This window comes from Pelophylax lessonae (assembly GCF_965119305.1).
Source record: "Pelophylax lessonae genome assembly, chromosome: 1".
In the NCBI taxonomy this organism is placed as follows: Eukaryota; Metazoa; Chordata; class Amphibia; order Anura; family Ranidae; genus Pelophylax; species Pelophylax lessonae.
The window spans coordinates 836,557,049-836,582,293 of record NC_138768.1 but is presented as its reverse complement, the minus strand read 5'-3'; the positions used below and the strand labels follow the sequence as shown (position 1 = coordinate 836,582,293).

Here is a 25,245-nt window from a genome sequence, read left to right as displayed (position 1 = left end):
GCCAGTGTCATTTTACAGTAACAGTGCATATGTATAGCACTGATTACTGTAGAAATGTCACTGGTAACCCCAAAAGTGTCAAAAATGTCAGTCAAGGGTCCGATCTGTCCGCCGCAAAGTCGCAGTCCCGCAAAAAAAATCGCAGATCGCCGCCATTACGCGTTAAAAAAAAAAAAAAACAATAAAAATGACAAAATCTTTCCCTTTGTTAGTAAACGCGATAACTTTTGCGCAAACCAATCAAAATACGCTTTTTGCGATTTTTTTTTACCAAACATATGTAGCATAAAACAAATTGGCCGAAAATGTTAAAAAATTTTGATTTTTACATTTTTCTTTTGGGAATTTCATATAAGAAAATGTGAAAAATATTGTTATTTTTGCAAAATTGTCGCTCTTTTTTTGTTTATAGCGCATGATCAAAAAATCGCACAGGTGATCATATACCACCAAAAGAAATCTCTGTTTGTGGGAAAAAAAGGACGTCAATTTCGTATGGGTACGGCGTCGCACGACCGCGCAATTGTCCGTTAAAGTCACGCAGTGCCGAATCGCAAAATACCCCCTGGTCAGGAAGGGGGTAAAATCTTCCGGGGCTTAAGTGGTTAAGGCTCGGTTTGAAAACCATTGGATGTTGTCACGTGACAGCAAGTCACCAGCCCAATCAGCAGCGGCCATGTAATAAAGGGGCGGGGATGGCGGTGACATCGTTGACCTAATATGGCCACGTTTGGATGATGTCATTAACCAAATGTGGCAATATTAGGTGAATGATGTCACCGCCATCCCCGCCCCTTTGTTTTGTGTTGAACTCCACAGGCCTTGGCCATAAGCATGCAACATATCCCACAATATATGACAAGGTTATATTAGGGTGTAGATATGTTTTATGTTATAACATGCTGATGAAATAAATGTCCTTTGTGCACTCATCTCTGTTTTATCCAATGCATGGTGAGTGACACCCAACCCAGCTCTCTACTGACTCCACCCACTCTCTGGCAAAGACACTCAGCCTGCGACTGTAGTCTTGGCTCCGCCCACTTACTAGCGGCAGCCTTCTTCGGAGCGGCCACGCCCTCCCCGGTCAGCAGCGGCTGCGGCGCTTATGGGGAGATTGCTGACGTCATCAGCGTGCGCTGGAGGATTGCGTCTTTCCTCAGTGCATGGAGCCGCGGTGACTGGGAAGAAGCGGAGTGTGTTCCCGGTGTCTGGTACGTGTGAGCGCCTTATGTTATCGGGGAGGGCACGGTGCGGGTCTCTGTGACTAATATAATGGTGTCATAGCAAGGGGGCAGCCTGGCTGGGTTCATTCTACGACCTCCATAGGGGGTGTCCCTGACATATAAAGGGGCTCATTTACCTTCTGGGTGTCAGGAATGGAGAGGGTTCTTTAGGTAAAAATGCTCAGAGAAGAGGGGGGTTTTTGTCATTACTATAGGAAAAATAAACCGGGGAGGCTAGGCAGTTGCTATGGACAATGCCATCTTTTTGCACACTTGGCTTGTTGCTATGACAATACCATCTTTTTGCACACTGGGCCTGTCGCTATGACAATGCCATCTTTTTGCACACTTGGCTTGTTGCTATGACAATGCCATCTTTTTGCACACTGGGCCTGTCGCTATGGGCAATGCCATCTTTTTGCACACTGGGCCTGTCACTATGGGCAATGCCATCTTTTTGCACACTTGGCCTGTTGCTATGGGCAATGCCATCTTTTTGCACACTGGGCCTGTCGCTATGGGTAATGCCATCTTTTTGCACACTTGGCCTGTTGCTGTGGGTAATGTCATCTTTTTGCACACTGGGCCTGTTGCTATGGGCAATGCCATCTTTTTGCACACTTGGCCTGTTGCTGTGGGTAATGTCATCTTTTTGCACACTGGGCCTGTTGCTGTGGGCAATGCCATCTTTTTGCACACTTGGCCTGTTGCTATGGGCAATGCCATCTTTTTGCACACTTGGCCTGTTGCTGTGGGTAATGTCATCTTTTTGCACACTGGGCCTGTTGCTATGACAATGCCATCTTTTTGCACACTGGGCCTTTCGCTACAGACAATGCCATCTTTTTGCACACTGGGCCTGTCGCTACAGACAATGCCATCTTTTTGCACACTGGGCCTGTCGCTATGGGTAATGCCATCTTTTTGCACACTGGGCCTGTCGCTATGGGTAATGCCATCTTTTTGCACACTTGGCCTATTGCTACGGGCAATGCCATCTTTTTGCACACTTGGCCTGTTGCTACGGGCAATGCCATCTTTTTGCACACCTGGCCTGTTGCTATGACAATGCCATCTTTTTAGACACTTGGCCTGTCGCTATGGGTAATGCCATTTTTTTTGCACACTTGGCCTGTCGCTATGGGTAATGCCATCTTTTTTGCACACTTGGCCTGTCGCTACGGGTAATGCCATCTTTTTGCACACTGGGCCTGTCGCTACGGACAATGCCATCTTTTTGCACACTTGGCCTGTTGCTACGGGCAATGCCATCTTTTTGCACACTTGGCCTGTTGCTACGGGCAATGCCATCTTTTTGCACACCTGGCCTGTTGCTATGGGCAATGCCATCTTTTTAGACACTTGGCCTGTTGCTATGGGCAATGCCATCTTTTTGCACACTTGGCCTGTTGCTATGACAATGCCATTGTTTTTGCACACTGGTTCTATTCCTATGGGTAACACCATCATTTTGCATGTTGGGACTGTTGCTATGGGCAACACCATATTTCTCACTGGGCCTGTTGCTATGGGCAACATCATATTCTTGCCCACTGGGCCTGTTGCTATGGGCAACACCATATTTTTTTATGTTGAGCCTGTTGCTATAGGCTTTGCCATATGGGCTATGGGCAACACCATATTCTTGCCCACTGGGCCTGTTGCTATGGGCAACACCATATTTTTTATGTTGAGCCTGTTGCTATAGGCTTTGCCATATGGGCTATGGGCAACACTATATTCTTGCCCACTGGGCCTGTTGCTATGGGCAACACCATGTTTTTTTATGTTGAGCCTGTTGCTATAGGCCTTGCCATATTTTTGCACGTTGGGCCCATTTGCTATGGGCAATGTCATGTTTTTGGACCATGGGCCTGTTGTGTGTGGCCCATTATACACATTACAATCATTCATTTTCATTCTGCCAGAACTATGTAACATGTAGACCTACCTAGAGCACCCAATCAATTTGTATCCAATCAGGCAGACCCGTACGCTGATGTAGTTGCTAGTAGGAAATTGTAGGGTCCGATTGTAATGTGTATGGTGTGGCAGCAGAGACGACGGGCCTAAACACACACGTGGTGCAGATATATATACACAGTGGCAGGACAGGCTCCCTATCATGGGACGGCCAGTAACCGTGATCAAGAATCCAGCGATGTCCTTGAGAGCCTTGCCTCTCTGGGGCTTTTGGCAGCAGCGGGAGCCATGGTCAGTCACAGCCAGTGAGCCAATCAGGAGGGGGAGGGGGCGTGGCTGAGCCACAGCTCTGTGTGTGAATGGACACACAGAGCTGTGGCTCAGGAGCGCGCCTGCTTCTGTGCCCACAGAGCAAGCTGCTTGCTGTGGGGTCACCCGGGAGGAGGGAGGTGAAAGGAGAGACGGCAGGGGACCCGAGAAGAGGAGGATCAGGGCTGTTCTGTGCAAAACTACCTGTGTACCCAAAGTCTAACATGTATGTTATTAAATAAAATAAAAAAAGAAGAAAGTTAGTGGTGCTCCGAAATAAATTCTGGACCAAAACAAAAAATTTAGGATGCATTTGGCCAAAAAACAAAATGGACTGTGTGTGTGTGTGTGTGTGTGTGTGTGTGTGTGTGTATATATATATATATATATATTATATTATATTTTTTGTGGAAAAGTGCATCCCTTTAAGTTCTATGTATGTCTTCACACTGGTCTGTTGTGATGTAAAGCCCCTCCCCCTTGAAATGCATTGAAATTGATGCAAAAATGCATCTGTGTTGAGTTTTTGATGCAGTTTGAGTCATATGACCTATGAAAATCACAGCAAAATCACACATTTCGGTAAAACGCAGATAACCCTGTTTTCAGCTGATAATGTTCAGCAGCCAATATATCACTGCATCGGAACTTAACCACTTCAGCTCAGGAAGGTTTTACCCCCTTAATGACGAGGCCATTTTTTGCGATTTGGCACTGCGTTGCTTTAACTGACAATTGCGCGGTCATGCGATGCTGTACACAAAAAAAAAAGTTTTTTTTTTTTGCCCAGAAACAGAGCTTTCTTCTGGTGGTATTTGATCCCCTGTGCGATTTTTACTTTTTGCGCTATAAACAAAAAAAGAGCGACAATTTTGAAAAAATAACAATATTTTTTACATTTTTTTTTTCACAACGACCCTAAGCACACAGCCAAGATAACAATGGAGTGGCTACAGGACAACTCTGTGAATGTCCTTGAGTGGCCCAGCCAGAGCTCAGACTTGAACCCGATTTGTACATCTCTGGAGAGCTCTGAAAATGGCTGTGCACTGACCCTCCCCATCCAACCTGATGGAGCTTGGGAGGTCCTGCAAAGAAGAACGGGAGAAACTGCCCAAAAATAGGTGTGCCAAGCTTGTAGCATCATACTCAACAAGACTTGAAGCTGTAATTGGTGCCAAAGGTGCTTCAACAAAGCATTGAGCAAAGGCTGTGAATACTTTTATATACGTGTGTTGTGGAATTTTCCTCAGGTCCAAAATACCTGTTAGTCAGTGATACCAAATCAGAAATGTGTGTGTATATATAGCTATATATTATGAGATCTGACAGTCTCAAAATAGTTGAATCAAATGGCACTTTTCCACTGCAAGTACCGGCTAGTACCGGCTCGGCTCTACTCGGCCCTGCTTGGCCCGGTTTGCTTTTCCACTGCTGGTACCGCATGGTACGGTGTCGGAACGGTTTGGTATGGTACGGTATAGGTTTGCTTTTCCGTCCTGGGGATCGGATGAGAGCGGACAGGCGGTCCGCTCTCATCCGATTCCCCATAGAGAGCAGCGGGAGCTGTGACACCTCCCTCTCCGCACTGCAAGCGGAGACGGAGCTGTCATCCGCTGGCTCAGCGGGGATCGCGGATCGATCCCCGCTGAGCAGCACGGATCCGCCTACGGAGGCAGACCGTGTGGAAGAGCCCTAAATTGTTCTGTGGTCAAGATGTGCAGACGGAGTTCCTCTTCATGAGAGATAGGGAATTTTGGAAGTGCGGAAATATCTCAGCTAATATATATTTTTAGCTTTTGAAAGCTCATGATACATGTAAGGAAATCAAGAGACATTGAGATTAATACCTTTAGCAGACATTTTGTATACAAACGGACATCTTTTTCACCTCACGGGTGATTTTTTTTATTTTTACTAAATTTGCAAAGAATTCAAACTTCTTTAACGTTGTCATAATGGGGATTGTTTGTATTATTTAAAGAAAATAATGAATTTAATCTATTTTGGAATAACACTGTAACATAACAAAATGTGGAAAAAGTAAAGCGTTGTGAATACTTTCGGGAGGCACTGTAAATACCTCTGTACTCCTCCTCTGTGTATATAAGACAAACTATTTGTTGTATCTCTTGATACCGTCTCTTCCCCTTTTCCTGCTATTTTTGCATTACAGATATTCACCTCTGTTGTGGATTGTCTTACCTAATCTATTTTAAGCGCCTTGTAAATGATCTTATTTTGGGAGATGGTATTTACCATACCGCTGTTTCTAAAAGTGTTTAAAGTGTTTGTCAAGCCAAAACAACCTTTTTTTTTTTTTTTTTTTTTTTTTTAACTTGCTATGGAGAGAGTTGGGATGGATTAGAACCCCTGTTGGGCTGAAAGATTTAGCCTTGTTTCAGGTCATGACAACTTTTTCGCCATACAGGAAGTGTGGGGAAATCTGCTACAGCAACACCGAAATACAGTAAAACCTTGGTTTGCAACCATAATTAGTTCCGGAAGCATGCTTGTAATCCAAAGCACTCTTATAATAAGAAATATTGGAAACTCAAATGATTCGTTCCAGAACCATTTATTCGGCAATGCAAAATACAGTATGAAGTGTACTATGTAATTTGGTCCATGTCGGGTGCCGACGCCGTCCCCTTCTAATGCTGAAAAACCTTTAATATCTTATATAAGTCTCTTTGTTTTTCCAATGCTATCTGCTCCTGTCACTGTGTTTTATAAAAAAAAATGCTGGCTTTACCTGATTTCAGAGCGCTGCTCAGCTGTCACGTGACCGGCCGGCTCTCTCCTCCTCCCCTCCTGACTGACGTCGGGGGGGGGGGGGGGGGGAATCTTGGCTCCGCCTGCTGCAGCTGTCAGGCAGAGAGAGGGAGCGGGTCACATGACGGCCGAGTGGCGCTCTGAAATCGGGTAAAGCCAGTGTTAGCTCAATTCTCGTCAGGAGGCAATCACGATGATATTACAGCCCTTCAGTTGCTAACCCCCCAATAGATAATGAATTTCCCCTCCATCCAGCTGGGAGTTATGACGACACACAGCACTCAAACTTTGTGCAGTCACAACTAATTTTATTGCACGTGAAGCTCATATTTAAGGCATGTTTTGAGAAAGACTGCCCAAACCGGTTTACAATTCATCAGTCAATAGCACATATCAGACAGAATAGTACATAAAAGGGCCTTTGCTTTCGCCATGCATTTGTGTCAATATGAGGTGTTTTGTGTCTGAGATGGTGTTTGTGGACAAGGGCTGTTCCTCCTCTACTCAGCTGTCATGTGTTAATGCAAGCAATTGTCAAATGTGTTTAGGTGGTCTCAGTAATTTCCATGCGCAGACTTAACTTTGTCAAGTGTCCCAATGAATGAATGAACAGGTGTTTACATGTCGTCTAAATGCAAAACATAGCTGTCTGCTGTCCAAGGTGGATGAATGATTGTCCGTCTTAGCTCGTTACTATGTAAATGCAAGGGGGCCACAGTCTATCGTAGAATGAGCATAAACTGAAATATATATCTGAAATATCATAAGGCATATTAATACAATCTTTCAGCCAGCATTTGTTTTTTTTTTTTTGCGTAACAGTGACTGGGTCACCTAGCATTGGAAAACAAAGAGGATTATAGTAATATAGCAGTGTAGGTTAAGAAACACTTGAACATTGTGAGTGTCATTCTTCTTCTTTTTTTTTTTTTTTTTTTACATTAACCACTTTCAGACCAGAGGATTATGCTGCTCAAAGACCAGGCCCTGTTTTGCGAATACGGCACTGCGTGACTTAAACGGACAATTGCGCGGTCGTGCGACGCTGTACCCAAACGAAATTGACGTCCTTTTTTTTTCCCCACAAATAGAACTTTCTTTTAGTGGTATTTGATCACCTATGCAATTTTTTTTTTTTTGCAGGACTGCGACATTGCGGTGGACAGATCGGACCCCTAACTGACATTTTAGACACTTTTGGGGGTACCAGTGACATTACTACAGTAATCAGTGCTATACATATGCACTGTTACTGTAATAATGACACTGGCAGGGAAGGGGTTAACATTACTGGTGATCAAGGGGTTAAGTGTGACCCTAGGGGCGTGATTCTAACTGTAGAGGGGCGTGGCTTGTGAAGTAATCACAGAGACATGCAATCCTACATAGCAGGATCACATAGCCTCTGTGATTACTTCAGGGAGAATGACAGACGGCTGTGTTTACACCAGCCGTCTGTCCTTCTCTCACTACTGCGGGAAATGGCGAGTGAACGGTGTCCATCAGTCACCGGTCACACGCGCTGGCTCTCCAGGTAACGAGCGGGGGCGGGCGTGCCCTCGCCCTTTACAGTCTCCTGAGCGAGCGACATAGGGCTACGTTGCTTTGCCCAGCAGTGGCAGAGTGCTGCAGTAAATGTATGGTGGGCGGGGCGCAAGTGGTTAAAACTACTGCTTGGATATTGCTTGTAAACCAAGGCAACATTTAAAAAAAAAAAAATTTGCTTGTCTTTCGAAACGCTTGTAAACCACGTTACTGGTAAACCAAGGTTTTACTGTATCCTGACCAGGTCAGCAGGAGAGAAAGTGAAGCTTAAAGCGGAGTTCCACCTAAAACAAAAAAAATACATAAAAATACCCCCGGGACAGTCAGGGCTAGTACATTCCACAATGGATAGCCTCTGAACTGTCCCAGGTTGCACTTGCCTGCAAGAAGAAATACTTACCTTGAAAATGTCTTGTCCAGCGCTGCCATCTCAGGTGTGGGCAGCTGAAGCCAGCGCGATCCACTTCTGTGTCCTCTTCTGTCCCACGATGCACTGCACCGGCCCCGCCGTCAATTCCGGGGCTGCAGCGTCATCCCTGCACAGCTTCTGGGCATGCCCAGCTGTTTAGCAAGGTATGACGGCGCCTGCACCGGAACTGACGTCGGGGCCGGTGCAGGCGCATTGATTCCTGGGAGCGATGACATTCAGCTCGCAGGAATCATTGCAAAGCCAAGAAGTCACAACGGGCCGTGACCACAGAGGGAGGAAGTAAGGTAAGTATATTTTCTTCTAAAACAAGGTAAGTTTAAAAAAATAAAATTGCTATCATCCATTTGTTTTTCAGGTGACCTGGTGCAAGAAGATGTGGGTGGAACTCCACTTTATTCTCTCGAAATGAGCCCCAGATGTCAGTAAAAATCTGACAAGCCTTTCTTACCCTTCTGTGCTCTACTACTAAGGGAAAAAAGAGTGTTTTGGCTGGACCTATATTACACGGGTATATTGCCAACAAGATCCTACATACCAAGTATTGTCCATGTAATGTTTGCATGAGCACAGAATGTGTGAACCCTAAATGTCTGATGGCTGAGCTCATTCTGCGAATGCACTACCACTATATGAATGACTTGTTCATGTGAACCTCAATGGTGTGTAATTGGCAATGGCAGCACTATTGGGTACGGATTTTGATATTCACGTGTCAGTCCTAAATAGTGGCGGCTGCCCAGAGGGTCCATGTTCTTGTGAGGTTCAGTTCACATGTATGAGGTTTGGGAAACAGTGAATCCTGTGTGTTTCCCGCACCGCATTGAAATTGCACGCCAATTATGCAAACCGCAGTGGGTGTCAATGTTAAGGTATCACACGCAGTGTTCTCCACCACGTTATATGTGAACCCAGCCTAAATGTTGGCATACATGTTTACATACATAAAGCATAATATACAGGACTGTGAACACAGAATATTCTAATTTTGGTTTACGCAGCTGACTGCTGTGGACCAACAAGGAGTAGTTTGAATAGGCCATAGTATGCAGTACTGCTGCGTTGAGATCCGTATAAATTTATGGGTCTGTATGTCTGTGGGCCCTAAAGCGTACAGGATTTTCGGTATTTAGCCATTAGAAACAGGTGATGTAAAAGATTTGTCTGATAAACAATCATCCAAGAATTTGGGACCGTTCCAAAATTTTAAAAGATAACCTGAAGGCTGCATTCACACCTAAACAGTTTTTTTTTTTTTTTTTTTTTTTTTTTTTTTAGCGCATTTGCACGTGTGTTGGAAGCATATTTCTATTTTTTTAATGTGAATATGAAGTAGTTGTAAACCTCAGACATGAAATATGAACAAAGCATATCCATCTATAGCAGGGCTCAAAATTTAAAGTCTTGAGCTACTAGCCAGGCCTTAAGGTTTACTCGCCACCAGTTGCCCCACCCAACTCCTACCCTGCCCCACCCCTAAACACGCCCTCTTATCTCATAAAATTACACTGTTAAATGTTTTTGCATTAATGCAGAAGTTACAAAAATAATTAACAATGTTTTCAGTGCCCAGCAGTGCAGCCTCATCAGTGCCCATCAAGGGTCTGGAGGACGGAGGGCTGAAGAGCACTGGGGGGGGCTGGAAGGGGGGGGCTGAAGAGCACTAAGGGGCTGGAGAGGGGTGGATGGACAGCACTGGGGGGGCAGCAAAAGAAAAAAAGTTGTATAGGAGGGGGGATGGGGGGCTGCATATTATTATGTAGTATTTGTATAGCACCGACTTGAAAAACGCAGAAGGCACCCTGGTTGAAAATGGCTGTTTCAGAGTGTGTCATTGCCTGTGACTTGAAGCTAGGCTGTTATTGCAGAAGAGACTCTGTGGGGTTGACTTACTAAAACTGGAGAGTACAAAATCTGGTGCAGCTGTGCATGGTAGCCAATCAGCTTCTAACTTCAGCATGTTCAATTATGCTAAACTTGAAGCTGATTGCTTTCTATGCAGAGCTGCATCAGATTTTGCACTCTCCAGTTTTAGTAAATAAACCCGTGTTGCTCTCATGTAATAAATGCTAATTTTCTTCCTGACACCATTTTTCTTCGGCTTTTAACTACTTGCCTTCTGTGCACTTAAACACCCTTCCCATCCAGACCAATTTTTAGCTTTCAGCGCTCTCACACTTTGAATGACAATTGCGCGGTCATGCTACACTGTACCCATATAAAATTTTTATCATTTTTTTCACACAAATAGAGCTTTCTTTTGGTGGCATTTAATCATCTCTGGGTTTTTTATTTTTTACAAAAAAAAAGAAAAAAGACCGAAAAATTTTGAAAAAAAAAAAAAGTTTTTCTTATTTTTTTGCGAGTAAATTTTGAAAATTTTTTCTCCTTCACTGATGTGCGCTGATGAGGCTGCACTGATGTGCGCTGATGAGGCTGCACTGATGGGCACTGATAGGCTGCACTGATGGGCACTGATAGGCTGCACTTATGGGCACTGCTGAGGTGGCACTTATGGGCACTGCTGAGGTGGCACTGATGAGGAGGTACTAATATGCCGCCCTGATGAGCACTGATAGGCGGCACTGATGAGCACTGAGGGGTGGCACTGGCGGGTGGCACTGATGGGCACTGGCGGGTGGCACTGATGGGCACTGGCGGGTGGCACTGATGGGCACTGGCGGGTGGCACTGATGGGCACTGGCGGGTGGCACTGATGGGCACTGGCGGGTGGCACTGATGAGCACTGATGGGCAGCACTGATGAGCACTGATGGGCAGCACCATCAGTGCCCACACTCAGTGCCCATAGTGCTGCCAGTCAGTGCTCATCAGTGCCTAGATGAGCAGGCACTGATGGGCACTGACTGGCAGCACTATGGGCACTGATTGTGTGCACTGATGGTGGGCACTGTGGGCATTGAAGGTGTGTTTGGTGTACCTCTAGTAATCAGGGCACTGGTGATCGGTCCCCGGCGCTGTGCAGCTCTCCCTCCTTCCTCACACGCAGGCTCTGTGTGAGGAAGGAGCGCCAGCGATGAGAGATGATCTCATATGTTTACATATGAGATCATCTCTCATTGGACGGCTTGATCACGTGGTGAATGGCCGCTGTGATCGGCTGTGTCCAAGGGACACGGCCGACACAGATTCCCCCCAATGCGCGCTCGTGGGAGCGCACGGGGGGCGTGTCACTGGGAGGCCGTTTAAAAACGGCCTCCCGAAAATTTGAGTCCGCGCTGCAGCCGTATATAGGCTGTAGCGCGAATGGCAGGAGGTTAAAGTGAGCCACACAAGCACAGGTCAATGTACAATCTCAGTCTGCCTTGGGTCCAAGGATAAAGTAACTCCCCATATGCATGTATGGGAATCTGTTATCCACGCCAGTCAGGATAGCTAAGGATGACAAACACTGGGCCAAGATGTCAACAGTGACAATGGAGACTGTGGGTGTTGAATCGCTTGAGATGAAGTGCTTTCAGAGGGAAGTGTGTTACAATGCACGATTATGCTGTGCATGTTATAGCAAGAGCCCACGCACCACTCAGAAGACTTTAGTTCTGTTTTAACATTAACCACTTCAGCTCCCAAAGATTTTACCCCCTTCATGACCAGGCCATTTTGTTGCTATTTGGTACTGCGCTATTTTCAGGGGGTTTTTTTGTTATGTAAATGAAAAATTACCAAAAATTTGGAAAAACAAACATTTTTTTACTTTTTGATATAAAACGTATTCAATAATAAAATTTTTTTATATATATAATATATAATTTCTTCATACATTTTGGCCAAACCATATTCTGCTGCATGTTTTTGATATAAAAAACAAAAAAACAAAAAACAATCTCTAAGTATATATAGATTGGTTTGCGTGAGAGTTATAGCACCTACAAGCTATGGTGTGTGTGTGTGTGTATATATGTATATATGTGTATATATATATATATATATATATATATATATATATATAGCGGTTTTGACGAGGCACAAGCTCGTCTTCCTCAGGATAACAAACAAGTGAAGCAACACAACATATATACCCTAAAACCCCTCCTATCATTATCACCCACATGGGATGACATCAACAAGTGCAAAGTTCCTGCTAAAAACAATCATGGGAAAATGTCCAGCTTTGGGAGAACAAAAAACAACAAACTTGCCTATAAAGGGGCATTAAAAAGAGACCAAAAATAAGGCAGCAAAGACAAAACTGCATGACATATCGTGTTATCTATGGCCGTCCATGTTAAGGCAGAGTTGGACTGGGGAGCATGGTGGACATATAATGTGTATGGGGAAAAAATACAAGGGGGTGCTGCACCAGGAATGTAGATTAAGAGACAGGTATAACAAAAGACATTAACTCAGTGTAAAGTCACCAAATAAATGTACTGAAGGTGAAAATAAACAGATAAGTGATAAATTAAAAACAATTTGAGAGCAGAACAGGGAGAGCATCGACGGTGCCAACACCCATAGCAGAGTAATCACACTAGTCGCAAAGAAAATGGATAAGGAAGGTATTCCACAGACCTGTAGCAGTTGCCATCAGAAAGGAGAGAGAGGAGGGTTAACCCCAGGGCTGGAGTTGATCTCCTTTCTGATGGGGACATAGGCACACACACTTACGTGTATGTGTGTGTGTTACGTGCCCTCTGTCTGGCTGTTCTCCTTCCGGCAATGTAAGATCGAAGATAATAAGGTAGAGGCATCGGTTTACACTTACGCTTACACACTGTAGGAAGGAATCCGTGAAACAGGGACTGACAGTGATTTGTTTTAACTTTAGAGTGCACTGGTAGGGCTGTCCCGGGAGAGGCAGGGGGAGCTGGGATGATGTAATCGATGCGGTTGTTCTTAGCATTGATGCTGAATCGTTCAAGGCTGCAGTGAGATGCATCGATTCTACAATTATTTTCAACATCCCTTATAAAAATATATGTTGGATTTTTTTATTTTTTTTCTTCTACTTTATGGTGGCGATCAATGACTTAACATGGGACTACGCTGGTGCAAGCAGCAATCTGACACTAAGGCCTCTATCACACAGGGCGGAATCCATCCAAGCAGATCCGCCTGCTCAGCGGGGGGGATCTCTACCTTGAGCAGGCGGATGACAGGTCCGTGTCTGCTCTGCTAAGCAGAGCGGACACAGCCCTGCCCTCTATGGGGCGGTCGAAGGGAAATGGACTCCATGTCCATTTCCATCCGACAGTCATCCGATCCGCCGGACAGATGGCAAGCGTATCCCCATCCGTCTGTTTTTAGCAAATTAGGTGACGGCGGGTAACAGCGGACACAATGACATCTGGCGCTGGTCTGATCAGGTCTATCTGAAAAACGGACAGGCGGACCCGATCGGCCCACTGGTGAGAAGGGCACCTAACTGACACTCGAGTGAATGGACTAACTGCCAATGACATCATCAGTGACCCTAATACAATGATCCGTGATAATACCATACACTGTCATTATACTATTGACACTGGCTGGGAAGGGATTAACATCTAGGGCAATTTAAGGAGTATACTGTGCTGCTTTTACTAACAGAGCTCTGTTTTTTATCCCTGCTTTGCTGGTAGATAGCTCCCTCTGTACAGAGCTCTGTGTTGTTTACCAACACAAGCTTTGGGCTGTATTTACACACAGCCGATCAGCATGTCCCGGCAATCACCAGTGGGTGCCCGACTGGGGGCGTGCATGCACGCACCCGAAACCCAGAAGTAGGCAGCAACGTACAGGTATGTCGCTTTGCCTACAGCGGCCGGCCACTCATTTTTTTCTATTTGTTTTGGAACAAGATAACATAAAAATTATGGTAAAACCAAACTGAGCTTTGTTGAAGACTTTCAATGGATGCATCTGTTCAGCATCTTCCATATTTGTCCTACGACCAGTTCAAGGCTCTGAAATGCTTTTAAATCCAAACCATACCATTTTCTGACTACTTCTTACCATAGAGCTTGTGGATTATACCTCTGACAAGCAAGACCTTTCAGATTGTATTTTTTGTACGATAAAGACTACATTAATTTTTATTCATGGCGGACACTCATCTGCATTCTTCATCTGCCCTTTTTCAGTAATCGAAGGTTATCCCGTGGGATTCATGGCTGTTGTCCTCTACCGAAGATTGCAAAGATCGGTTTTCCAGGCGGCTGCCATCTCAACTTCTAAATGGGCGTGGATTAAATCTCCTTTTCAACTTGGAAGAAGTTACCTTTTTAATTCGACCAGCGACGCTAACCGAAATGGGTGGAATCATCAGGAGTCTCCAGATGCTAATGAAGCTACTACATATGCCGGTCAAGTAACTGATAATCCTAAAAAAACGGAAGAAAATGAAGTTCATTCCTTCGATGATTACCCGGTACTTGTTTCTGTATCACCAACAAAGACGTATGCAACTAGCCCGCAATTTTTATTTAAAGACAAAAAGATAGGCTTGAACCTAGATTACCGAGAGCCACCTAGATATAGAAAAACTTCCAAAGCTCTTAGGAACAATTTGTATAAGGATATAGAAACGTACAGTACTAAGCAAGATCCCAGGGCTTTTCAGCAGCATAGACCAGAATACAAATCAATGTGCTACAACTCAGAGTGTCTTATGGAAACCTCTATTGAGGAAGGTGAGAGCATTCTGCAAAGAGTTACTGGTAGCCTCACACCCAGTGACGTTTCAGAATTCTTAGAAAAACTTAGTTATTTACCTAAAGAAAAACTGGTGTCTATCAAATCCAATGCAAAATTTCAAATGCTCTGCAGCTGCAGCACTTCAAACCTTCGTTTGTACACAAACTCAGAGATCATCAAGATTCTTGGTGCTTTTGTACGTCTTGAAATTTCCACAAGCCACCCCATACTTAAAAAATATGAGCAAGAGTTTTGTCTTAGGGTTTGGAATTTCTCTACCAATGAGTTGTTGCTTGTGGCAGATAGTTTTAGGTATATGAGTCTTAATGTACCAAAGTTCTTGGACATCATGTACAGTTGTATGCAGCTACGTTGTTTGGACTTAAACTTGCCCCAACTAATGCAATTGATATATGTTGTCGGTGAGGGAAGGCATGCACCACAGGAATTACTAGAGAAAATTGAGGCAATGGTTCTGAAATATCTAACATCCCTTAACCTTGAAGAAATTGGTACGGTCTGTCTTGGCTTTTTTAAAACTGGCAGTGGACTATCAGAACACCTCATGGAACAATGTGGCAATATTGTAGTAGAAAATATAGAGCAAATGAGCAATTACGCCTTAGTGAGTGTGCTTAAAATGTTCCGTTTTACACGAGTAGGCCACATGCAGTTTTTCAGACAAGTTGGAAAAGATGCTTCTAAACGCGTACCTGAAATGCCAACGCAGGGCATCATGCACTATGTCTTGACCTTTGCTTCAATGCACATTCTTGATGAGGACCTCATGGATGCTGTAGCCTTAGCTATCCCCGATAGGGTTTCCTACTGCAGAAGCAAAGACCTTGCTAAGTTTTTGTGGTCTTTTGGTGTCCTCAAATATGAACCACCAAATTCTGATATCTTCTACTCTGTTTTTATCAACCAAATCCGTAAAAATCTGGAGGAATTTGAGAGATTTCCTGAGCACTTCCTTACTTGCTTGATGGGGCTTGCTTTCTGTCAACAATTTCCACTTGATTTGATTAATATCGCACTGAGTAAGAAGTTTGTCATGAATTCAACTAAAATAAGTATGTTCGAACTTAAAAAGGACCTTTTTACTATTGCTGGTACTGTGGAAATAGAATGCCCTCAATACACTGGTAATACTATCTCTCCAGAGTTCCGCAAAGAAGTAACAGACATGCTTGTGGAACTTTCAACCCGGGACATTCACACGAGAGAAGAAGTGATTGAAGCTGGAATTTTGTTGCAGCAAGTTTTGGGTGGACCGCAGTATGTAAAGGAACATATGATCTTGCCTCATACCAGGTCAAAAGATTTTGAAGTCCACTTGGATGTAAATAGGAAGCCTGTTACTATTAATTCTGTTATTGAGGAGCTTGACCGACCTTTAATAAAATACCGTCATGTTAAAATCACTGATGACCTCATAAGTAAATTGACAAATACATCTAAGTTAACACCTACCAGCCAAAAGAATAGCGATGTTAAGAATCTTGAGAATCCCATCATTGTTGAGGACTTGTCGATGACGACCTGTCCAGAGGAGAAGGAGGAAAATCTGACTAGCCAATCTGATGTCATTAAGTTGGCTATCCAGGTTACCAACCGCAATCAGTACCTCTACGCTTCCAAACAACTTTTGGGGCTCCATGCTTTGAAAAGACGTCAGCTGCGTAAGCTGGGATACGTAGTGGTCGAAGTGCCCTTTTGGGAATGGTTTCCTCTTGTTAAATGTACACGATCAGAAAAACTGTCCTACTTGCACCATAAAGTGTTCAGCTCTGTTTAGGTTAAATGATGGAAAACGTGTTTAATAAAATGGTTTATATTGTGGTACTGTGATCATATGTATAGAATTGCTAAAAATATGAAGCTTTGATTGTTTTTTTTTCCCACACCATGTTTTGCTTTACATGCAGAAGCAGGAATTTTATGTCGGAGGATGTAACCATTAAAAAAAAAAATATATATATATATTGTACCTTTTTAAAAAAGGTTAAACCACATAGAGCTTGTGTGGTGTCTTTTCCCCTTGTATGCGGTAAAAAACCTGGTTGATCCTGCCTGTTACTGTGTCCCCCTGTGTGCGCTAAATGCAGTAATTATGGCTGCTGAGCCATGATACCATGGTCAGTTTACGTGCCTCCGTCATCCACAGTCTTTCCCTCTTACTCCCTGCCTTTTAGCTCCTGTGTGTGAGACGACCCTCCCCTTCTGCCGCTATTCTGTATGGCAGTAAAGTTAGTGTACTCAATTATTGGCAGCCTGTACTACAATGTTTTTTTTTTTTTTTTATTATTTTCCTAAATTCCTTAATCCACATCGCCAATGTGCAGTCACCTGACCCACCCGGCTAACGTCAGAGGGAGATCTCAGCCCCCCCACTGTAGTCCTTGGGTTGGGGAAGGAGAGGGGTGGGTGGTCACGTGACCGAACATCGGCAGTGTGGCCTAAAGTATTTCAAATTCAAATAAAAAAGAAAAAAAAAAAAAAACACTGCGTTGTATATCTTATTATAACAGAAGGGCTTTCAGTAATTGGAAACACTGACTTAACAACCACTTTAAGTATCTCTCCATTGACATTCCTCTCCCTTACCCAAGAAAATATGAGCCAGTTATATCACTGCAGAAGTAGAGCTCCAATTCTAGGAGTTGGGAAATAATTTGGCCTTGATGTTGTAGTTGGACAAGTAGATTTAGGCCTCTTTCACATTGGGCGCATGCATCTGTGCCCTGTGTAATGCCTGCACAGGGATTCACAAGTGTTCTGTGCCTCCCAGTGCAGGCAGTTCCATTGCTGTCTTATGCACACAGTCCCATAGCTAGCAATTGAGATGCAGCAGCTGCATGGACACAGCTGCTTCTCACATGGCCACAATCTCTTGTTGTCTGCGTTGTGTTAAAGCGGAGTTCCGGGCACAAAATCTGTATTTTTTTTTTTTTTGTGCCCCTCCGCTAGCTACACATAACCTGAAAAGGAATTGGACAGTTATTTTTTTTTTTTTTTTTTTTTGTACACTCACCTTGTAATCGAAGATCGTAAATACTCACCTCAGGGTACTTCCTCCTCCAGCGCCGAGGCTCACCCCGTCACTTCCTGCCTCGCGATGATTCCTGGGAGCTGAACGTCATCGCTCCCAGGAATCAATGCGACGGCACCGGCCGGGCGACGCCGCATTCCCCTGCTAAACAGCTTCTGGGCATGCCCAGAAGCTGTTTAGGAATGCGGCGCCGCACCGGAAGTGACGAGAGGGGCCGGTGCGGCGCATTCTGGGAGAAGAAGACACTGAAGAGGACCGCGCCGGCTTCAGCTGCCCACAAGAGAGATGGAAACGCTGTGGAAGAAATTTTCAAAGTAAGTATTTCTTCTCGCAGGTAAGTGCGAACCGGGACAGATCAGAGGCTAGCCATTGTGGAATGTGCTAGCCCTGACTGTCCCGGGGGTATGTTCATCAAAAAATGAGATCTGTGCTCGGAACTCCGCTTTAAGGGCCTTGCACCTGCATGGATGTCAATTCGAAGCAGCGGCTGTGTCCGTGCAGCTGCTGCATCTCAGTTCACAGCTATGGGAATGCACAGAACACCTTGACATCCCTGTGTGGGTATACACAGCCCTTGTGGGGCACAAATGCATACAACCCATGTGAACAAGGCCTTATGCCCTATTCATATCTGCGAGTTCAGGGAACATGCCTGGAAAACACATGTCACACTTGCAGTGCCATTAATTGTTAGTGATTCTAAAGGAAATAATTTTTGTAAAAAAACAAACCTGTTATACTTACCTGCTCTGAACAAGGGTTTTGCACAGAGTAGCTCCAATCTTAATTTTAGTCCCCTGCCAGTGGTCTTGCCCCCCCCCCCCCCCCCACACTGAATGCCCCCAATAGCAAACTTCTTGCTATGGGGGAACTTGAGCATGCTTGCTCCCAGGCCATGCTCTGTGTCCCCTTTCACACATTGCGTAGGTTGGCCCTGCCCCTGCGCTCTCCCTATTGGTTCACTGGCTGTGATTGACAGCAGGATCTGCCGTGTGAGCCATATGGAGAGAGCGACATCAATGGATCGAAATAGAACATGGGTAATTATAAGGTGGTGGGGAAGCTGCACCCACGGTTTTTACCTTAATGCATAGGAAAAAAAGACCTTGAGCCTTTGGAACCATTTTAATGGCACCCCAAACATAGCTAAGAAATGTGCATTTGTCGTGTGCTAATCTCACTGACTGAAGAGGTGCGGGAGCCTCTTTTAGTGCATTTGTTGTGCAAAGGCCACCTATCCAAGTGCATGGGCTGCCCAATGCTGACGCACTAAAAATGCACCAATTTTTTGTACGTAGTGGGGAAGAATCCAGCTTTGTCAGGTTTTTATGTAGTCTGTGCCCCATTTGCAAAATTTCCCCTCACGAACTTTCCCTGTGACACCCCTACAAGTGATGGGGGGTGGATGGTAATAACTGGGCCTGGAAAGCACAGATGTCTCTGAGACTGGAAGACACAGACGGCAATAAAAAAAACTCTACAAAGTTTTAACCCAACGTTGTCGTGTCATTGGAGGGATTTCTGTCCTGACAAGTAGAAGTGTTCCAGTATGGACAGAAACAGGCTTTGGGCTTGTGTTAATGGTATTGGTTTGATATAAGCTTTAGATGCTTCTGAGATCATTAAAAATGTGATAAATTCAGTTGACTTGTCAATAAAGGTATGTATGTGTGTGTATATATGTTTGTGTGTGTCTGTGTATATATATGTGTGTGTGTATGTATGTATGTATGTATGTATATATATATATATATATATATATATATATATATATATATATATATATATATATATATATATATATATATATATATATATATATATATATATGTATATATATATATATATATATATATATATATATATATATATATATGTATATATGTGTGTGTGTGTATGTATGTATATATATATATATATATATATATATATATAATTAGTATGTGTAGGGAGCGCTGATCGATTCAAAAAAGCTGCAACTAAAATCCAATAACCCAGTGGGGATAATTAAGTGTACAAATGATTAAAATGTGTAGTACGCTAATTCTGTGAAACTTATAAACATAAATATGTAAACAATAGTGACACCAATATCATAAATAAATAGGATGAGATCTAAAACATAAAAGTCCATGAAATTCATAAAAGGTCCATATATGCGACAGTTCACATAAGTCTTTGAATGAAGAGATCCCAATACCAAACAAGTGATTTCAATGAAAACAAATGAGGGAAAGGTGTTTCAAGGTGCTTGTTTAAAGTGCAGGCATTCCCCTTACCAGATGGGTGAAAAATAAGCTGCAATATATCTCAAAATGAAAAGATGCGTGCAGTGATATAGATAGCCCAGCTCTACCCACCTCGTGGCCGGTTTAAGAGTAGATAAGACTCTTACCAGATGACATAAAAGTTAAGGTGTATGGATAACTTCTGGATATCTTTCAGCCCAATTGTAATGACCGTCCCCCAGGCTTGCGGCTCCCTGTTGTCCCTTGGAAGTGAAACTTCATCCAGGTGTTCACAGGTGATTTCCCAAAAATAAACAAGGGGGGGACTAATAGTGAATTATCCTTATAACTTTTATTGCTGATACTCAAAGATGCACCTACAGTTACCCTGTAGATCCGTGGCCGCCTGCAGTGCGTCCCGCGGATATAGTTAGTGACGGCGCGTTTCCTCCGAGCTGACTTCTACTGAGACAGGATGGATGTCCGCGCCGTCACTTCCGCCTTTAAATACACATCTATCCAACACAGTCCTTCCGGTGTCCGCAATGAAAAACCGGAAGTGGATTGTCTTTTGTGTAAATCGCTATAAAACCTTCTCTTATTACAAAAATGTATTACCATCTGCATTACGAACATTAAAATACTAAAATATCCAATGTTTATGCTGTTTTTCCACAAGTTCAATGTTTGGGCACAAACAGGAAGTGATGTTAGTGCAAACCAAAGTCACTTCCTGTTGACACCGGAAGGAATGTTTCCCTTCTTCCTCTTCACTGTGTCATTCTGACAGAACGGTGAACATAGCTGCGAGTCTAAAAATCTCACATTTTTTATATATATATATATATATATATATATATATTATCTTAAAATTAAGCTTAAAAACATATTAAACTTGGTGATGGTAAAATGACATATATAGAATTAAAACAATATATGAAAATGACGCTAAAATCCCTTAACTTTTACCTAAACAGGTTATCAGAATTAGGTTAAAATCACATTGTAGAAATTTAATTTGGTGGAATGAAATAAAATAAAAGAGTTGATCAACTATTGTTGATGTGGGAATTATTAATATCGCACTCTATGTTGTGTCCCCACGGACGATAGCTTTTGAGCTCATAGATCCAGAAGGTTTCCCTTCTGGAAATCGTTCTTTTCAAATTGCTACCCCTCCAATGTGGTATGTATTTCTCTATCACAATCACTTGGAGATTTTTGTGTTTCTTTTGATGAAAAATGGCAAAATGTTGGGACAAATTATGTCCTGTGAATCCCTTGGCAATATTTGCCAAATGTTCTCCTATCCGTATACAGCCAGTGCGTATGGTCCTACCCACATATTGTTGACCACAACTGCACTGTAGGAGGTAAACCACACCTTTAGTGTGGCAGGAGATGAATAAGTTTTGCCAGTAACTGATGAGGAAAATTTGTTGGTTTTAATTGTGTTGGAATCTTTGCAGATCCTACAATTCCTGCAAGGAAAGAAACCCTTTATATCCGGAAACATCCTTGGGATGGAGGGCTTCTCTATAGGGTTTGGTGCTACAAGATGTTTCAGATTGGGAGCTCTTTTATATATCATTTTAGGTCTTTCGGGAAGCAATGGCCCTAGGACCTTATCTCCCTTTAGCGCTCCCCAATATTTTTTAAAAGTATGATTCAGCCACTTGTAGTTGCTAGAGAATTGGATGACAAACGCAAAATCAAATGGTTGTTTAGCCTTAAAAGGGTTCTTTTTTTCTTTATGTACCACCAATTCACCTTGTTTTAATGGTCTAACTTCTTCAATATCTTTATCCAGATTCTGGGGGCTGTATCCCTTTTCTAGAAACCTTTGCTTTAGAACAAGAGCTTGTTTTTCAAAATCGGAATGATCTGTGCAGTTTCTTCGAATCCTCCGAAACTGCCCTTTCGGAATGGATCTCAGCCATGTGGGATGGTGGCAACTGTCCAATACAATGAAGCCATTTCTGTCAGTGGGTTTAAAATAGGTCATCGTAGAAAACCCAAAGCCTTTCCTGGTAATGACCAGATCCAAAAAATTAACAGTATTGGGACTATATTCGTACGTGAATCTTATACCCCATCCATTGCAATTAAGATCTTCCATAAATCCTTGTAAGGAATTTACGTCCCTTTTCCAAATGAATAGGGTATCATCGATGTATCTTCTCCACCAAACTAGCTCTTTGGCCCTATTGGAAAAAATATTCTTGTCCTCCCATAGGACCATGAACAGATTGGCGAGGCTGGGAGCAAATTTGGCTCCCATAGCCACGCCTGTCCATTGCAGATAAAATTTATTCCCATAGAAAAAATAGTTGTGTTCCATACCAAAGGTAAGCAACTCCAGAATAAACTTTTTTTGCTTCAAAGGAATCTCAAAATCATGGTCGAGAAAGGTACTGGCTGCCTCATACCCTATATGATGGGGAATAATCGTATATAGGTATGACACATCTGGCGTAACTAGCAGAATGTCACTCCTAATTTCCAATTCCGTCAGTTCCCTAATGCATTGTGCCGTATCCTTTAGAAAAGCGGGTGTTTCTTGCACGGTCATCCCTCCTGTCTCAGTAGAAGTCCGCTCGGAGGAAACACGTCAGAGAGGAGGCGCGCCGTCACTAACTATATCCGCGGGCCGCACTGCAGGCGGCCACGGATCTACAGGGTTCCAGCAAGCTTATTATATCGTCTTAACTGTAAGTGCATCTTTGAGTATCGGCAATAAAAGTTATAAGGATAATGCACTATTAGTCCCCCCCCCCCCCTTGTTTATTTTTGGGAAATCGCCTGTGAACACCTGGATGAAGTTTCACTTCCAAGGGACAACAGGGAGCCGCAAGCCTGGGGGACGGTCATTACAATTGGGCTGAAAGATATCCAGAAGTTATCCATACACCTTAAGTTTTATGTCATCTGGTAAGAGTTTTATCTACTCTTAAACCGGCCACGAGGTGGGTAGAGCTGGGCTATCTATAGCACTGCACGCATCTTTTCATTTGGAGATATATTGCAGCTTATTTTTCACCCGTTTGGTAAGGGGAATACCTTCACTTTAAACAAGCACCTTGAAACACCTTTTCCTCATTTGTTTTCATTGAAATCACTTGTTTGGTATTGGGATCTCTTCATTCAAAGACTTATGTGAACTGTCGCATATATGGACCTTTATGAATTTCATGGACTTTTATGTTTTAGATCTCATCCTATTTATAATTGATATTGGTGTCACTATTGTTTACATATTTAGGTTTATAAGTTTCACAGAATTAGCGCACTACACATTTTAAATATATATATATATATATATATATATATATATATATATACATACATACATTTCCTGAATTTCCGGTCCGAGAGACAGTGTTAAAACGTGACAGGGCTTTAATCCCTTAACCACTCTATCAACAAAAAAAGTTTAGTTCTATAGTGGGGATACTTAGTACACTAGCTTTAAATGATGATTTGTATAGTGTTTATTTTATTTATATATATATATATATATATATATATATATATATATATATATATATATATATATATATATATATATAAAATAAACACTATACAAATCATCATTTAAAGCTAGTGTACTAAGTATCCCCACTATAGAACTAAACTTTTTTTGTTGATAGGGCTGGGCTGGGGGATGGGCTTGTGGAATCAACACAGAGACCTGTGATCTTAAATAGGAGGATTACAGGAGCTCTGTGCTGATTCCTGAGAGAACGGTCTGCTGTGTTTACAACAGCAGTCCGCTGTTCTCTCTTCACAGGGAGTGATTGCAGGTGCCCGACGGCAATCACGGCCGCCGGCCCACAGGAATTAGCTTCCCTGCTTGCCAGTGGGTGCACACGCCCCCAGGATCGCTCCCGCGGATTGCTGTACAGGTTTGGCAAATCGCGTAGCTGAGCCAGCCTGCCGCAGTATATCTGCGGCGGGCGGTCGACAAGTGGTTAAACAATGGCAATATGCCTTAAGTCTATCTTCCAAGCATTGAAATGTACCAATCATTGGGCATTGACCCAGAAGATTGCCCTTCGATCGTACCTGACTCCCTATAGCAGGGATTGCCAAACTACGGCCCTCCAGCTGTTGCAGAACTACACATCCCATGAGGCATTGTAAGACTCTGACATTCACAGACATGACTAGGCATGATGGGAATTGTAGTTCCTGAACTGGAGGGCCGTAGTTTGGGAATCCCTGCCCTATAGGATTTCTAAATACCTCTTATCCCAGTCTCCCCTGTGCTGGAGAGAATGTGGAACAGTGGGCCACCTCATGCATATCCTTTGGTCTTGTAAACCTCTAACGAGCTTTTGGAACAAAATATTCTGCATAATATCTGAAATAACCGAGATCCTCACACCATCCTTCCCAGTGCTGGTGATACTCAATTTGGGTATTGATGGATTACCCCCAAATTCAAAAAAATTGTAATTGCTAGCTGCTAGGGTGCTCATAACTAGGCAATGGAAATCTAAGTTATCGCCAAATGCCTCAGAGGTCATCGACATGGTAAAACTAAATTACGCTTATGAAAGCCTATTGGCATACAAACACGGTGGCAAACCTCTATTTGATCAACATTGGAATTTATGGACCCTGTGGATTAGGAACCACAAACGATACTAGTATGCATCATATATAAGCTGCTTCTTTCTTTTTCTCCTCCTTTTTTTTTTTTTCTGATATAACCAATACAATGTGCTTAGTCGAAAAACAACCTTTTACCGACCGTCCTTTCTTCCTTTTTGTGGTTTTGTTCTGATCTGTTATATTTGCTATGCTTTATTTCTTAACACATTGTTTAAGCTCAACTAGGAGAGAGCCGTGCAGTAGAATATTGTCAGTCACAGTTTCTGTAAACACTTCGTGTATGTATTTCTGGCTCTATTCTGCGTTTTGCTGTATTCGACCACTAATTTTAAATAAAAATCAATACAAAAAAAAGGGAGAGCGCTGAAAGCTAAAAATTGGATGGGGGTTTAAGTGCTAAGTGGGTAAGTGGTTAAAGAGAAAGTAAACCCTCCCTTTTCACATGTACCTATAAGGCTTACCTGTAGGTACTGTGAATGTCTCCTAAACTTGCCCAGTTTAGGAGATA

At 43.1% G+C, this 25,245-nt stretch overlaps 1 protein-coding gene across 1 annotated transcript; it reads left to right on the top strand.

Annotated features, from left to right (window-relative positions):
- Window positions 1–1,071: 1,071 nt before the first annotated feature.
- Window positions 1,072–16,653, top strand: FASTKD5 (FAST kinase domains 5). Its single transcript, XM_082269512.1, has 2 exons — window positions 1,072–1,214; window positions 14,288–16,653. Exons 1-2 carry the CDS (start codon window positions 1,109–1,111, stop codon window positions 16,636–16,638), a joined length of 2,457 nt encoding a protein of 818 aa, XP_082125638.1. The 5' UTR covers window positions 1,072–1,108; the 3' UTR covers window positions 16,639–16,653.
- Window positions 16,654–25,245: the final 8,592 nt, after the last annotated feature.